Below are 18,453 nucleotides of genomic sequence, written 5' to 3'. Positions count from 1 at the left end.
GGGCCTCACTGATGTCAGGGCACCGGACGTAAGCTTGGCTCAGGTTCCAGCGCGTGCCAGCATGAGAGAGAGGCACGGCGCACATGGATGTCGGAAACCCGGCGTGGGAGGGAGAGGCCTGCAGGTGTGGGAGAGCCGGGGCCCGGCGGCAACTACTTTGTCTGGCCACCGGTCCCCCCGCAGCCACCGGCCCCGTCCTGAGACTCGAGACTATTAACAAGGTAAGTCTGTTTTTTAATATGTTTTTGGGTGGTGTGTTTGTTTTATGTATTGGGGTGGTGGGTGTATTTTTATTATGTATGGGGGGGGGTGTATTTTTATTATTTATTGGGAGGGTGGGTGTATTTTTATTATGTATAGGGGGGGGTGTATTTTTATTATTTATTGGGAGGGTGGGTGTATTTTTATTATGTATTGGGGGGTGTATTTTTAAATGTAGGGGTGGGTGCATTTTTACATGTATGGGGTGTGTGTATTTTTATTATGTATTGGGGGTGTATTTTTATATGTATTGTGGAGGGGGTGTATTTTTTATTTGTAGTGCAGAGGGGGTGTATTTTTTATATGTATTGGGGGGATTATATGTATTTGGGGCTTTTTTTTTGGTATGTATTTTGTGGCGGGGGGTGTTGAGTGAGAGTGGGGTAATTGACGGATGGTGAGGGTGAGTGAGAGGAGGGAGGGAGGAAAAGAGGGCGTAAGAGTGAGAGAAATACATGTGAGGCGCAGGGGGATTGAGTGAGAGTTGGGTAATTGATGGAGGAGGCAGAGTGAGGGGGTAAATGAGGAAGAGGGGTGAAATGGAGGGAAGAGAAATACATGGAAAGAGGGGGCTCATGAGGTGGGATATGGGGGGGGCTCACAAGACCACCGATGGGGGGGGCCCCGGACATAACTCTAGTCCTGGGCCCCGGGAAATCTGGTAAGTCACCGTGCACGCTGCTCCCCTGGAGGGATCCGCCGAAGCCTCCCTTCCCCCCTCCACCTCTCCGCCCGAAACGCAGGGCAGCTGCTGCCGCAGCCTGCCTCCGTTCTGGGAACAGGCCCGAGCCTGGAGCTGGTAACAGAAGTCCTGCACCCAGGACAGACACTGAGAAAACACAGTGAGGGGCGCGGCAGGATATCCCGCCCCTCACTGCCTGTCTTTAACTCCTCCAGCCGGCCCCCTGCTCCTCTGGGGTGTCACAGGTGACCAGGAGGGGGCAGGAGGACAAGGTGGGGGTGGGGTGAGCCTCGGCCTTGCGGTCATGCCGCACTTTGCCTAAGGCTCCTTGCTTTCTTTCCTGTTTCATTTATTTATGAATATCTATTCTTTTATTTATTTTTGTTATCTCAATTATATTTCAAGAATGTATGATTTTTTCACATTCTAGGTTTAACACAATGTTTTTTTATGATCAATCTTTCTGATACATATGCAGCTACTACTGTAGACTTGGTTGTGGGTATACTGCATTTATCACTATGTGGTTAGAACCTTAAAGGTGCCGTTGTAATTATTGTGAGAACATTTATTACCCTTTTGATAAAATATTAACACGAAAACATATTTGCTGAGGCTCTTAAAATGGCCACCAAATGTATTTCTTTTTCAAGTGCTGTATCGCTCACCTGTGTGGAAGACCTGAGAATTTTTTTGCATGTTTACTAAGCTCAGTATGTTCCTCAAGCAAAGCAGCTTGTGTTGAATATTGTGTAACGTGGTTTAAAATACACATTTTTTCTTAAGCATAAAAATAGCTCCAACTGTGCCTATTTAGACTTCAGGAGACTATTATATGTGCTTTATATTTCTTTTATTAGCAGATCAGCATAGTCCCTGGTTTTATGTCCTGTACCTAGTAAAAATTACTTCTTTCTGCTAGTGATTGATGCTCTGATACTTCAGATAATAAAAGTAGCTGGGAGATGAATGACATCTGATATTGAGCAGCTGGCTCTGGGAAAATAACACAGTTGCTATTGTGTGTGTGTGTGTATAAGTATATACAAATAGGTTTATTTTTTAAATACACATTTTTTTGGTAATAGGATCTGTTCATTTAGTTGGTTGCATGTGCACTGCCTCCTTAGGCTGAGTCCATAGTGGGTCCAGTCGTGCGGAGGCGCGCTGAGGCTGAGGGAAAGCGGGTGCTTTCCCTGGCCTTAGACCGCGCGCCGTCCAGGGTGTGGGGGGGGGGGGGTGGGGTGACGTCACGGAGCTTGTTCGCCCTGATTGGGCGAGCCGCTCGTGTGACCGGCCCTGCGCTCCGGCAAGCGCAAAAACGAAACATTTTGTAAGAAACACGCTTGCGGAAGCGTGCGCGAGCCCCTGCTAAAGCCGCTCTCATTGCGGCTGCAGGGGCTCAGTGCCGAGCAGCAGCGCGCCTCAGCACGGTGCCCGAGGCCTTAGAGGTTTTGCTAGCTTAGAAGTTCCTCTACCCTGCACCAATGTAGCAAATAAAATGCCAAAATGTAGCAAGAATTGACATCTTTAGTTCACCGGCCGTTCCTATCACAGCACGAATGATTAACGCGACACTCCCCAGCGCCACAGACTTCTGCTTGTTCGTCTGCGGTGCTGGGGACAATAAATCTTACTATATCTGTACCTATTTTATATGCCAAAGGGAGGGTCTGGCATAGATGAGATAAAAGGCAAATTATTTTAATGTAGCCCTTTACGCTCAATTATAACTGTATGTATGGTGATAAAGAATGCTTCATGAAAATCTGCCCAACCCCCTTTCCCCCCCTCATCTCATAACTTGTTTTCACTTTTTAAATACTTTAGTTTTACTGAACTATGGAATTTTGCAAGCGGATAACCCAAACATCAACTGCTCCAGTTGCTCGGCCCTTTTTAGATGTGTGTTAAGCAGCTGCGATTCTCCCCTCAACATTGTTTTACTCAAACTTTCCAAATAGTGCTCAAATTCGCCAAAAGTTGCCGCACAAACTTTGTTGACCAAAAAGTTCTTGAAACCTGTCTAAGTTGTAGCGAAATTGGTGAATTTCACCAGCAAGTCCATATTCGGACAATATCGGGACCATGAAATATGACATTCTCGCATAAAAATATTTCCGGCTATGGCATTGAGATTGGCTTTTACTGAGCGACCTGCTTGCAAACTGTTGAAACTGCTCATTTTTTCTTTGGTGAAATAAAGAGCACATTTCTCGAACTTGGGCAAAAAGTTGCACTTCTCATTTCTGTACAACAAGAACTACTGTAGTACAACATGGACAAGTGCCCTGCAGTTCAGCAATTCCCTGACCTGTCAATATACAATATTCAACCACTGTGTCCTAGAGAGATCAAGAATGTGTTCCCAGGTGCTTTGTGTTGTAAAGTGAACACCTGCTAATTGAAAGTTAAAATGAGAAAAGCCAGAGGAAACCAAACAAAATAAAAGTTGCTAGTTCCTGCAAGAGAGCAGTCGATATTGCAAAATTGACACTTCCCTCTTTTTTTTACGGTTGATCTCTTAACAAAGAAACATTATCAGCTATTTATAGATGTAACACTATACAGTATGTAAACTCCTGTTGCATGTAACAATTTTTCTCGTATTGAAAAATATATTCTGTATGACTACATTGTTCACAATGAACACACTGTACAGGGTATTGTTTCATTGCATGAGAAAGCTGGAAGAAACCTACAGTACATCTTCAACCAAACTGTAATAACCTTGTAGTTGGGGGGAACTTAAATGTATGCTCAAGCATTTTAGCAACATACATTTAACATCACAATGATTGTCATTGAATATTACAGAAATTAGCAAAAGATATTCACTAGGTATTTCTATTTGCTTTATAGAAACAGTCCTATAATGCCTATCCAGCCAAGTGAAGTTTCAGAACAATTCCATAACTTGGACGAGGTAAGAACACCCATCATTGAAAGTGCAGTTGTAACAAGAATGTATGTTAACCTTAGTTGTGTAGTTTGGAAACCACACACCAACAGTCTGTGAGTCTATGAATAAAGCCAAATGTCAACATACAGTATAGACCAGTGCTTTACAACTGTAGTCCTCAAGACCCTTAAGCATTTCCTTTCTAGACTGCGGTGGCTCATCAGCTTTAAAGCATATATAGGGAATAGATTTAGACAATTATATATATACAGTATATATATATATATATATATATATATATATATATATATATATATACACACACAGTATATACTGTATGCACACACACACCTTGCTTTACACCGTCCATAATGCACCCAGAGTAAGTCCAAAGAATCTCACAGTAATTCCAAATGAAGTATTGAAGAGGACGACTCTCCAGGTACAAAAAGTTGGATCTGCTTTGGGAATGTGAAAAGAAAAAAAAGTGTAGCACATTTTACATATACAGTATTTGGAAATAATCTCCACATGTTCTATGCATTTACAATTTTACTCTGGGAATTAGGTATTTTCAGTGCTGCTTCACAGTTTATCTCTGTGCTTAATTATTCCCTGGTACAATTATAAGCTCAAAGGTTTTCCAATGAACCAGGTAAGTCATAGGGGAAAAGAAAATCATAAAGACAGTGTAGAAAGTCTTTATAGGGTTAAATATGTTCCACCCTAAGATCAGCGGAGACCCTGATGGAGATACTGCAGCTCTGACACGAGTGCCTTTGATGTCTTCGGAGAGGCAGAGTTTTGATGCAAGTGTGAAGAGAGGAGATGCCAAGTTACACAAGCATGGTCTGAAACTCCCGAAATCACCTTCATTTATACCCAAAGCTCCTATTTTAACTAAGTATGTGAGTGCAATAGATCTTGTGTTCTTTAAAAAAAAAAAAATAATAAATATATATATATATATAGCAAATACAAAAGATCACTTATGAGCACATTCACATGTCTTAGGCAGGTCTGCAACCCTGCCTTTCACCATTATCAGCTGTGTTAACAGCATGCATGTAATTTCCCAGAATCCTTTGCTGCAGTGGAAGCGCTGTACGCTGGGTTTAGTTTCCACTATGTATATTTATTTTCCCATTTATTGATGGCTCAATGGAGAAGCGCTGGGATTCACTTTCTGTTTTTCACAAATGTAAGACCAATGTTTTCACCAGCTGCATGCTCCCTACATGGAGAAGCGCTGTGAAAAAAAAAAAAAAAAAAATATATATATAATTTGTTTTTATATATATATATATATATATATATATACACTGGCGACACACTTTATTCGAGCTTGGCTAGTCCCACGAATTCGGGTATACCCGGGTGTATTGAGGTTTGTGACTGTTTTCTGCCCGAGTGCATTGAGGTATTTTCCAGGCAGGGATTGAAGCATTTTATTCCCGCTGGCTGCAATACTGCACAGTATATATATATATATATATATATATATATATATATATATATATACTGCATTACAATTCATGAATTTATGCCATCTGGTAGACACGCGAAGCATTGCAGCCTATTAAATCCTAATCATTATCATTTAACAGATCAGCCGCCCATCAGCCAGGCATGAACCCAGGCTGGGAAGGCAAACGCAACGGGGCTTGTCAGAGGTGAGGAGCGGCGCATTCCAGGTATCTGCCAGGTACATACTGGGTATTTGCTCGAATAAAGTGTGTCGGTGCAGTATATTTGTTTGTTTATATATGTAGCCCTGTTTCCTTCTGAATACAGTATACCACCAAAGCTGTCTAAACTTTTGGCTCGCAGGGCCTAAGCCTCTGCCACGGAGAGCCTGGGGCAATGTATATGTAGGGATAATCTCTTACTAGGTGCAGCGCCTCCAACTGCGATGGCTCCCAGCAGAGCGGGAGTTGTTCCTCACAGGACAATAATACAGTACTACTGACACAGCATGTAAAAGAAACAGTAGCTTTACTAGCTGTAACCATAACCATGCATATATATTCCTATCAATGTTACTCTTCAATGAGACACAATAACTAACGCTTCTCGCAGGACGCGACCCTTCACCGTGTTCCCACACCGTGTCCAACACCCCACACCACAAACCCCCAAGGTGAGTGTATGTGTGTGACTGCGCAGCCACTAATATGGACAATGTTATAGTTGGTGCACTTTATTGGATGTTACCTGCCGAGTGCTCCTGCGCTCGGGCCCGCAAACGGTCTTCACAAAGGATCCAACGACTTGGGGCTGTCTGTTATGTCCTCCGGGCCGATCCCTCCCGGGGACTGATGGTACTCCTGGAGAGGTCTGGTCCCAAACCTCTGGGATGTAGCTGTGACAGTCTCTGTGTCCCTAGCTCCACACACTTATGTGACAGGTTCCTATTCTAGGGCCTGTCCCTATATTAACAAGACTTGACTGGGACTCAGGGCCTATCTGGGCCTGGGGGTATGCGGGCCTAGTGTAGAGGCTACTTGCCTCTCTACACACTGAGCTCCTACCTCTTCCCCTTCCCGGTCTTCTCTGCCCAACATGCTCCCCTGCGCAACCTCATAACCCCTCCCTGCTCAGCCTCTTAGCCCTATTGGCTCCCGGCCGTCACCTGGTCCTGCTGAGGCTCATGGGACTTGTAGTCCCCTGCTCTAAAATTCCTCTGGTTAGTCAGTGCTTTGCGCGCTCGCGCAACAACTCGCTGCGCATGCGTGACCTCTCTTGTGTCGCCGTCGCCTACGGGACAACTGCACGTGCGCAAATACAGAAATGGCGGTGCCCTGGATGCTCGGGCCGCCGCGGAACCTCCGGTGCAACGGAGCGCTCCCTGCAACCTTCCCTAACTCTCTCACCACAACGGAGGTGAGGGTCAGTCTGGGAGACCTGGCTACATATATATATATATATATATATATATATATTTGTTTTTATATATATATATATATATATATATATTATATATTTGTTTATATATTCATATCTATATATATATATATTCTCAAATGATGGCCAATCTAGTTCTTTGAGCATTTCGCAATGATGTGTGTTGGAGTTACATTGGAGGACAAAGCAGCATATTGAATTGTAGAGGGTGTCTAGTTTGCTAAGTTACGTTTGGAGTGCTGTGCCATAAACTATGTCCCCCTAGTCTATAGTTGGCATTAGCATCTGCTGTGCGATGCGCTTTCTGACCAGCGGGTTTAGGGAGGATTTGTTCCTATAAAGTACACCTGTTTTGGATGTCAGGGTATCAATGTGCAACCCAAATGTTAAATGGGAGTCAAACCATATGCCCACGTATTTAAAACTAGTAACAGGAGTTAGGGTGGTATCAGAGCTGGTTCTTATCTGAACCTCAGTCATTTGTAGCTTTAGAAATGTAGCCTTTGTCTCAAATACTATTGTTACATCTTGTCAGTGTTTAAAAACAGTTTTTTGGGGGAGAAATCCAATTTTCAAGTCTCAAAAAATCAGATTGAAGTACGTGTTCAAGGTCGGAGAGGTTAGGGCTCTGTGCATATAAGATTGTGTCATCCGCATACATGTGTATTGAAGCTCCCTTAAAAGCTGTAGGAAGATCATTGATAAAGACTGAAGAGTAGGAGCACCAGAACAGAGTCGCAGGTGATATCCAAGGGGTTGGAGTTAGAGCCTGAGATGGACACATTTTGGGATGATTTGCCTGATAGCTAGGAATGAAACTAGTTTAAAGCATGTTTCCCTATTCCAGAGCACTGAAGTTTGTTTAGCAAGATAACATGATCAACAGTATCAAAAGCCTTTGCAAATTCTAGGAATACTGCACCAGTAAATTGTCCCAGTTCCATTACACACTGGATCTCATTGCAAACTTTTAGCAGGGTAGTTACTGTGGAGTATTTGGGGTGAAAGCCAGATTGGCATTGGCTCGGGAAATTTGTCTTGGTATAGTAATCGCTTAATTGGGAGTGAACACGTCTTTCCATGACTTTGGATAGTATTGGGAGAAGAGGGATTGACCTGTAGTTTGAGACAGTGTTTTTGTCCCCACTTTTGAAGATTGGGACAACTGGCAGTTTTCCAGGTTTTAGGGTTATGGCCTGAAGACAAGATAGAGTTGATTAGGGAGGCAAGCAGTTTGGCAATGGCTGGGTCAGCAAGTTGTATGAACTTAGATTGTAGTAAGTCAGGTCCACATTGGCTGCTTAGTTTCAATTTGAGGAGCGCTTGTGTAATCTCCTCTTGAGATACTGGTACAGATTGAAAATTGTGGGCAGTGTTGGGAGAGGGTGGGCCTATAGGGGTACTCCCAGAATTAGGTTCATGTTTGTAGTTTGGGTTGAGTTTTGCTAATAACTTAGTAGCAGACCCCATTATGAGCACTCGTGTCAGATCTGGATCATCTTCATCTAGGTGTCTTCAGATCTTAGGTATATAAAATGTGTGTATATACCATGCATACTGTATATATAATCTTAGAAAGACTTCATACTATCTGTATCCTTCACTTCCCCTATGATTTACCTAGTCCTTTGGAATTCTGTTAAGCATACAATTGCATCGAGAGTGATTAAGCACAGAGATAAGCTGTGAAGCAGCATTGAAAATACCTGATTCCCAGAGTAAAATTGAGAGTGCATAGAACAGGTGGAGATTATTTGCGAATATAGGAAAAATGTGCAGATAATTTGTGTTTTTCTCTCTTTGAATTTTTTCTTTATATGTCCAATCAATTCCAATATTTTACGCCTTCTTCATCTTCATATAATTATACAGTTTGAGCCTGTTTATGTATGCATGTACTGTTTGTATATCTTTATCTGTATAGGGCTATGTACAGAACTCTTCACATCAGTAATAGATGCCACAAAATAACATAGGATATAATACATCATGGGAATAAACACTTCAAACATATATGGAAACATTAGGAAATGGAGTACCCAAGAGCTCTGTCCCCAAGAGCTTACAATCTAAAGACAGATCCACAGAGCTCCATTATTAACTTAACAAGGTATTAATGTAAGTTATCGGCTATATCAGTGCAGGCTAGAGTAGCTTCTAAGCAAGCGATACCGCTAAGGAGGCACTTAAGTTAAAGCCTCATTAAGTGCTGACGAGTATCTTCAAAGCTCACTGACGAAGTGTTAAGTGCTGTGTTCAGCCATAACGAGCCTTCTGTTAACTAACGCACGTTAGGACTAATAAGAGGTATTCCCTTAAACATCACCTATCCACAGAGCTCCGTTATAGTCAACGGCGCGTTCGGTTATACCCAAAGGTGACATTCGCTCCTTCCAGAACCTGAAATGTGGATTTGCTCAGGGTCTGGAGGGCGTTTTGCCACCTTTCGGTAAGACTGAATGCGCGTCATGTTATGTGAAGCTAACACGAGGCAGTGATAACTTAACATACCGTTACGCCTATGCTAATGAGATCACTTACCGCTGTTTTTGCATAGCTTTGGGAATTCGCGTTATCCTCAGGGAACATAGCACCCATTACTGATTTTGATAACAGTATGTAGTCCTAAGTAGAAATAAGTTTCAAAGGGTTTGGTTGTACTAAAACCGGTCCAGCTGAGGGGTCTTAGAACTGGACTTGGAAAACACTATTCCAGACCATAAAGTAAAACGGAAGACATTAATGCTCCTTCAGATGGAAAAACAAGGCAACTTGCGCATGGCTGGCCATATGTTATATACTGTATGTTTTTTGTTATACTGCATAGGGAAAGCACATCTCAGACAGTAATTTATTTCAGCTTTTTTTATTGTTCCTTAACAGCCTAATGTTCTTAATTACATATTAATATAATACCAGAAGGCTGAGAAAAGCTACCGGATTAAGCATGAGTTTCCTAAAACTCTAGCAGTGTTTTTAGATGTCAACTGTTGAAAAAGCTTCTGTACTTCACTGTATTTTCCCTGAAAATGTTATTTTCAGATATTGAGTATAGGCTTTAATACAATATGATTCAGTGTGTATTTCAAAGTATGCGAGTTTAGACAGCAGCTAATTGGCTAAAGCAGATTAGAGAATCGCAGTCGAGATTGTGATTTGTAAATATGAAATACACATAATAATATTTAGACAGGATAGAACAAAGCTTTTGAATGCAACGAAAAAATGTTGGGTAGCTAATGATTTTTTGTATACACTGTAGCCCCTAACTCGATATTCTATCACGATTGGTCTAATTAGTGTGCAGTGCATGGCATGCACAGTATAGGGTTAAAGGTAGATTAGACTGAACTTCATGTTTAGAGCTACAGTGTTTTTTTTCTGTAAGCTTCAGTAATTATTCACCTTGGATCAACCTGAGGCTTTATGCTTCTCTGTGATAAATGGTATTAAACTGAATCTCCGGCTGAGGCACCCTGCTCTGAATGATCACAGTCCTGTATATTATTTATAGGATAGAGGCTCTCAGAATAGCACAGACATAAATGTAAACTATATTGTTGATTCAAGAATATCCAATACACTGCAGGAGATAACTCCTTCTGGTATAATCCCCTACTGGGCTATTTATGTCACGTGGAGCTTTTCTGGACAACCAACATGTTTATTGCAGTTTCACTATACAAAATTATAGGACAAGACTCTGATAATCCCTTCAATTCTTAAAGCTTTGGCTTTCCCCTCACATCTTCCACTCTTCCGGACAGGGCATTATTGGCCAGCAATGCCATGTTCTTTGGGGATTATTACTCACATTTATGGCTGTGCTACAAAACTAGTAACTAATTAACCAGACAAAAAACAGTTCCATTATTTTACGTGGCTCAGGTAAGTAAAAAAGATTGGGTAGTAGGAGATAACATACTCTTAATTTAAGGGGACAGTTCCCACTACTCGGTTTCTTTTTGCCCCTCCCCTTTACCTTATATGTATGTCACCGGGACTATCCCCTCCAGGGGAAACAAACTGGAGGTTTAAATCTCCTGCTTCATGCACTATAATAGGAAGCAGCTCCATAACATGGGGGATTTACATCTATAGGAAGTACCGGCACCGCCTTCCTGGGTAAGTACGTCGAGAACAAGGGGGTCGCCGGAGCTTAAATGAACACAGTTAATTTCCAAGGACACCCTGATTCCTATACAGTACATGGAAAGGAAAAAGTGGGGGTGGGGGCGGCAGAGAGGAACTGAATTGTTGGTTACATAGTTACATAGTGTTAGGAATGTGAGCACACAGCGCCTCAGGCGGAGCTCACGCCTCTCTCCTTACACTGCTCAGACCCTTCCACTACAACCACGCAAGCCCCCTTCAGCTTCATCACTTACCCCTCGGCATGGTGGGACGCTCCACGAGGTTCTTCCTCCACGCTCTGCGCCGCAGCCGTCGGCGCAGAATCGCCACCCCGCACGCACGTGCGCACCCCACGTTGCTTCCTCTCATGCACACGTCGGACTTACAGTGCACACACAAAAGCCCTTGAACTTATCCCCACTCAGGCTCCGCCCCCAAACACCGCACGGTTACAATCTGGCTCTTGCTGAGTGTCGGTTTTCAAATTGGAGCGGAGCGCTGGGTGACTCAGGATTATGAAAAAGAAAAATAAATGCAATAGTGCAGATGGTATAACAATGATAGTCTGAATAAAAATGTTCTCTGTAATAGTTGTACTCACAGATTGTACTATCAAATATAAGCGTATCAGAGACCCTTCTCTCTCTGATGGGAGCCCTTTAATGGATACCCCTCAGAGTGGTGTCTTGATACTGGAAGCTTGTAGTATGGTTGGTCAATTATTCTCCCAGGGGTATGTGAAAGTAAAAGAGAGAACGCACAATAGAGTAGTATAGTCTAAATTGTATTAGCAGCAATCGATAAATATATGTATAATACACTCACATTTTGTAATAAAATAATGTTCGAGGGAGAGGACAGCTGTGGATGGAGAACGCCGGTTTTTCCAGGAGCGGCGGAGCCCTTCCGCATACGTCACGGATGCCCTCGTCACGTCCTGTGTTGTCTTGGGTCAGGGCGGAAAAGGCTGCCTGGTGTGTCCGTCTCCTGATGGTTTGCCAGCAGTTGTCTCCCGATCTCCTCAGCACAATCACCTCCCACAGCGGATCGATTCTACGCGTTTCGCTGTGGCTTCTTCAGGAATCGAATTGGTTAACCCCATAGGTCCTCCCTTATATATATAGTCCATCATAAATTAACATAGGGCTAATCAGGGGGTCCTATCAGCTGATTGCAATTTTATGTCTGATTTACATATCATGGGTAATGGAGATGTATGTCAGTTCTTTTAAACAGTGCAAACAATATAAGAAATTCATATTCTCTAATACAATTAATACAATTTCTATTACAACAAATAAAACAGTTATATTTTAATTCATAATATTTAAAACAAAAGATGATGTAAAAAAGAGTATATAAAAGAATATATGAAAAATGTATTAAAAACGACGCAAGGAGTGACGGAGTTCTAAATAGGATGAGGAAGATAGACAAAATTAGATGCAAATACATTCTAAAATATTAATGAAATACAAATATCATATTCTCTTAAAAGAGTTATATTAAGAACTTTGATATTAAAATTACCATAATGAAAACACCATATTGTAGTAAAAAACACATAATATATAAGAACAATATTTTAAAAACAATATTTTTAAGAACAATAATATTATTAAGAACATGTGTTCAAACCATTATATTAAGAAGGCACCAATGTCTATATCAACATTTAGACCCTTTGGACTGAGGGTCTGTAGCTTATGAATCCAAAAGGTTTCCCTTTTTGCTAATGTATTTAATCTATTGCCCCCCCTCCAATGTACTGGGACATATTCAATACCTTTAAAAGTTACAAAATTGGGATTTGATTGATGACACATATAAAAATGTTTGGAGACATTGTGTGTTAAAATGCCCTTCTTAATATTTAAAAGGTGCTCTAAAATCCGTACTTTTAGAGGCCTTGAGGTACGTCCTATGTATTGGAAACCGCAAGGACACTCTAAAAGGTAGATGACAAAATCCGTTTTACAATTGATGTACCCCTCAATTTAAAAAATTTCACCAGTGGTGTGAGATTTAAAATTGAATTTATCCTTATGTTTATGCGTGCATGCTTTGCATGCATAACAACCATAAAAACCTTTTGGTTTATCTAGCCATGTACTAGTCTCTTCATTTTTCTTCTTTAAAAAGGTGGTCGGTGCTAATTTGCTCTTAAGATTTGGAGCTTTTTTTAAAATGACAACAGGTTTATCAGGTATATGATCTTTTAAAATCATGTCATTTTGAAGGATATGCCAGTGTTTACCTATTATGTTTTTGATCTGTGATGCTTCTCTATTATACTGTGTAAGAAAAGCCATATTAAAATTGACGTTTTTGCTTGTATTCTTATCCTTTGTACTTAATATTTCTTTGCGGTCTACAACGTCTGCTCTAGTGACAGCTTTATCGATAGTGTTTGAGTTATATTTTCTTTCCTTGAATTTATTCAACAGGACCTTTGATTGCTCATGGTATATCTGTTCATCAGTACAGTTTCTTTTAATTCGTCTTAACTGTCCATACGGGATATTACGAATCCATTCTGGATTATGGCAGCTGCTTTCTAATATGAAGTTATTGCTATCCACTTTTTTAAAAAATGTTTTCGTTTTTATCAAATTGTTTTCAACATAGATGGTTAAGTCCAAGAATTCTACCTCCTTCTTACTCCAATTGGTAGTAAATTTTAGATTCAAATTGTTCTCTCCCATATGTGTGAAAAAAGCTTCAAGTTCTTCTACACTGCCTCTCCATATGAACAGGATATCGTCTATGAAACGATTCCATGAGACAAGGTTCGCACCAAATTCCTGGTTGGACCATATATGATCGTCCTCCCAGACTCCCATAAAGAGATTCGCGTAACTTGGTGCGAACCTCGTCCCCATTGCGGTCCCTTGTTGTTGCAAATAATATGTGTCATTAAACCAAAAATAGTTCTTTTCCAAAATAAATGTAATAGATTCAAGAAGAAAATTAATCTGTTCATCTTTCATTTCAATATCAGTTCTCAATATTCTGTCAATGGCCCTAAGCCCGTCATTATGTACAATGGAAGTATACAGAGATGTAACATCTGCTGTTACTAAAATGTATTCTTCTCTCCATGGAATGTTTTCTAAAATATTAATCACATCTGTGGTGTCTTTGATATAGGATTTAAGTGAACTAACATATTTTTGTAAATGGCAATCGATATAATGTGATAAATTACTTGTTAAAGACTCAATACCTGATATAATAGGTCTACCTGGTGGGTTTACTGGATTTTTATGAATTTTTGGGAGAAGATAAAAGAGCGGGAGCTTTACATTTTCTTTCCAGAGATATTTAAATTCTCCTTCATTCAAAATTCCCTGCTCTTTTCCTTTTATTAATAAAGTCTTCAGATCATTTGAGAAACGTTTCGTTGGATTATCTTTTAATATTAAATATGTATTTTTGTCTCCTAAGATTCTGTTTGCTTCTCCCTCATAATAAATACGGTCCATGATGACAACTCCTCCACCTTTGTCTGCCTGTTTTATAATGATGTTCTCATTTGCAGTCAAATCATCTAGAGCTTCCCTTTCTCTTTTTGTGAGATTATGTTTAAATTTAGTGGGTTGTTCTGTAAGAAGGTTAAAATCATTGATGACCATCTGATAAAACACTTCTAAAAAATGACCTTTTTCATGACTAGGATAAAAAGTGGATTTTGGTTTTAATGTGGTGTGTTTAAAATTATCACTGTTTCTATTTAGGGGTAAATTTCCATCAGTATTACTGATTTCTCTCTTTATTGTTGATTGATTTAAAAAATGTCTTTGCACGGTTAGTTTCCTTAAAAATAAATTCGCATCAATAAAAAGTTTAAAATTATTGGGACCAACAGTGGGTGCAAACGTAAGACCCTTGGAAATAACATTTTGTTGGAACTCGGTTAAAATAACTTGATTCAAATTAAAAATGTTCTTTGTACTACTTGGTGTATTGTAATTTTTATTTTTATTTTTATTTAGTATGTTTCGTCGTCTTCCTCTTCCTCCACCTCTTTTTCCTCTATTTTTCTCTTTTTTATTTCCACAGGGGATTTCTCTACCTCTAACGGGGAGAAGCGGTTCTGAGTTGCCCACAAATCTGTGGACCTCCCGAGCCCTAAAAAATTTGCCTGTGTTGGTTCAGAGGTAGTGTGTCTCTTTAATGTACTGTTTCTAGAACTCTTTAATTCTTTTTCTTTATGGTGAATGGTATCTTCTCTTTTACGCTGGGGTTTCTGATATTTGGCGTTAAGATGTGGATGTACTAAAGATGGTTTATTTAAACTGCTTGCTATAGCATTCTCATCTCTATGTGTGGTGTTTTCTCTCTTTGGATTATCCATCTTATTTGATTCTGGATGGTATATTCTATCAGTATTCCTTTTGATATTCCAATTATATTTGTTACCTTTGGCAAAATCATCACAGCATCAAAAGAAATTAGTTATTTTGGATAAGGAAATCAGTATTATAAAGGATACTATAGAACCTTTGATGAACCACCCTGTATTTAAAGAAAATGACATCACATTACAAAAAAGGTTAGAATCCCTTGAGAACAATTTAGTCACTAACAAGCAGAATAAATACAAGAGAGATGAAGATGATTTTGCCAAAGGTAACAAATATAATTAGAATATCAAAAGGAATACTGATAGAATATACCATCCAGAATCAAATAAGATGGATAATCCAAAGAGAGAAAACACCACACATAGAGATGAGAATGCTATAGCAAGCAGTTTAAATAAACCATCTTTAGTACATCCACATCTTAACGCCAAATATCAGAAACCCCAGCGTAAAAGAGAAGATACCATTCACCATAAAGAAAAAGAATTAAAGAGTTCTAGAAACAGTACACTGGCGACACACTTTATTCGAGCTCGGCTAGTCCCACGAATTCGGGTATACCCGGGTGTATTGAGGTTTGTGACTGTTTTCTGCCCGAGTGCATTGGGTTAATTTCCAGGCAGGGATTAAAGCATTTTATTCCCGCTGGCTGCAATACTGCACAGTATATATATATATACTGCATTACAATTCATGAATTTATGCCATCTGGTAGACACACGAAGCATTGCAGCCTATTAAATCCTAATCATTATCATTTAACAGATCAGCCGCCCGTCAGCCAGGCATGAACCCAGGCTGGGAAGGCAAACACAACGGGGCTTGTCAGAGGTGAGGAGTGGCGCATTCCAGGTATCTGCCAGGTACATACTGGGTATTTGCTCGAATAAAGTGTGTCGGTGCAGTACATTAAAGAGACACACTACCTCTGAACCAACACAGGCAAATTTTTTAGGGCTCGGGAGGTCCACAGATTTGTGGGCAACTCAGAACCGCTTCTCCCCGTTAGAGGTAGAGAAATCCCCTGTGGAAATAAAAAAGAGAAAAATAGAGGAAAAAGAGGTGGAGGAAGAGGAAGACGACGAAACATACTAAATAAAAATAAAAATAAAAATTACAATACACCAAGTAGTACAAAGAACATTTTTAATTTGAGTCAAGTTATTTTAACCGAGTTCCAACAAAATGTTATTTCCAAGGGTCTTACGTTTGCACCCACTGTTGATCCCAATAATTTTAAACTTTTTATTGATGCGAATTTATTTTTAAGGAAACTAACCGTGCAAAGACATTTTTTAAATCAATCAACAATAAAGAGAGAAATCAGTAATACTGATGGAAATTTACCCCTAAATAGAAACAGTGATAATTTTAAACACACCTCATTAAAACCAAAATCCACTTTTTATCCTAGTCATGAAAAAGGTCATTTTTTAGAAGTGTTTTATCAGATGGTAATCAATGATTTTAACCTTCTTACAGAACAACCCACTAAATTTAAACATAATCTCACAAAAAGAGAAAGGGAAGCTCTAGATGATTTGACTGCAAATGAGAACATCATTATAAAACAGGCAGACAAAGGTGGAGGAGTTGTCATCATGGACCGTATTTATTATGAGGGAGAAGCAAACAGAATCTTAGGAGACAAAAATACATATTTAATATTAAAAGATAATCCAACGAAACGTTTCTCAAATGATCTGAAGACTTTATTAATAAAAGGAAAAGAGCAGGGAATTTTGAATGAAGGAGAATTTAAATATCTCTGGAAAGAAAATGTAAAGCTCCCGCTCTTTTATCTTCTCCCAAAAATTCATAAAAATCCAGTAAACCCACCAGGTAGACCTATTATATCAGGTATTGAGTCTTTAACAAGTAATTTATCACATTATATCGATTGCCATTTACAAAAATATGTCAGTTCACTTAAATCCTATATCAAAGACACCACAGATGTGATTAATATTTTAGAAAACATTCCATGGAGAGAAGAATACATTTTAGTAACAGCAGATGTTACATCTCTGTATACTTCCATTGTACATAATGACGGGCTTAGGGCCATTGACAGAATATTGAGAACTGATATTGAAATGAAAGATGAACAGATTAATTTTCTTCTTGAATCTATTACATTTATTTTGGAAAAGAACTATTTTTGGTTTAATGACACATATTATTTGCAACAACAAGGGACCGCAATGGGGACGAGGTTCGCACCAAGTTACGCGAATCTCTTTATGGGAGTCTGGGAGGACGATCATATATGGTCCAACCAGGAATTTGGTGCGAACCTTGTCTCATGGAATCGTTTCATAGACGATATCCTGTTCATATGGAGAGGCAGTGTAGAAGAACTTGAAGCTTTTTTCACACATATGGGAGAGAACAATTTGAATCTAAAATTTACTACCAATTGGAGTAAGAAGGAGGTAGAATTCTTGGACTTAACCATCTATGTTGAAAACAATTTGATAAAAACGAAAACATTTTTTAAAAAAGTGGATAGCAATAACTTCATATTAGAAAGCAGCTGCCATAATCCAGAATGGATTCGTAATATCCCGTATGGACAGTTAAGACGAATTAAAAGAAACTGTACTGATGAACAGATATACCATGAGCAATCAAAGGTCCTGTTGAATAAATTCAAGGAAAGAAAATATAACTCAAACACTATCGATAAAGCTGTCACTAGAGCAGACGTTGTAGACCGCAAAGAAATATTAAGTACAAAGGATAAGAATACAAGCAAAAACGTCAATTTTAATATGGCTTTTCTTACACAGTATAATAGAGAAGCATCACAGATCAAAAACATAATAGGTAAACACTGGCATATCCTTCAAAATGACATGATTTTAAAAGATCATATACCTGATAAACCTGTTGTCATTTTTAAAAAAGCTCCAAATCTTAAGAGCAAATTAGCACCGACCACCTTTTTAAAGAAGAAAAATGAAGAGACTAGTACATGGCTAGATAAACCAAAAGGTTTTTATGGTTGTTATGCATGCAAAGCATGCACGCATAAACATACACTGGCGACACACTTTATTCGAGCTCGGCTAGTCCCACGAATTCGGGTATACCCGGGTGTATTGAGGTTTGTGACTGTTTTCTGCCCGAGTGCATTGAGGTATTTTCCAAGCAGGGATTGAAGCATTTTATTCCCTCTGGCTGCAATACTGCACAGTATA

At 39.6% G+C, this 18,453-nt stretch overlaps 1 protein-coding gene across 3 annotated transcripts in view; it reads left to right on the top strand.

Annotated features, from left to right (window-relative positions):
- Window positions 1-18,453, top strand: part of FAM13C (family with sequence similarity 13 member C) — a 507,877-nt gene that overhangs the window by 405,585 nt on the left and 83,839 nt on the right. For all 3 annotated transcript variants that reach the window (XM_075612947.1, XM_075612948.1, XM_075612946.1), the window contains exon 9: window positions 3,806-3,869. In XM_075612947.1, the coding sequence (XP_075469062.1) occupies window positions 3,806-3,869 (64 nt within the window). The remainder of the gene's footprint in view (window positions 1-3,805; window positions 3,870-18,453) is intronic.

The sequence above is a fragment of the Ascaphus truei genome, chromosome 8 (genome assembly GCF_040206685.1).
Source record: "Ascaphus truei isolate aAscTru1 chromosome 8, aAscTru1.hap1, whole genome shotgun sequence".
In the NCBI taxonomy this organism is placed as follows: domain Eukaryota; kingdom Metazoa; phylum Chordata; class Amphibia; order Anura; family Ascaphidae; genus Ascaphus; species Ascaphus truei.
This window is presented reverse-complemented; position numbering and strand designations above follow the sequence as displayed.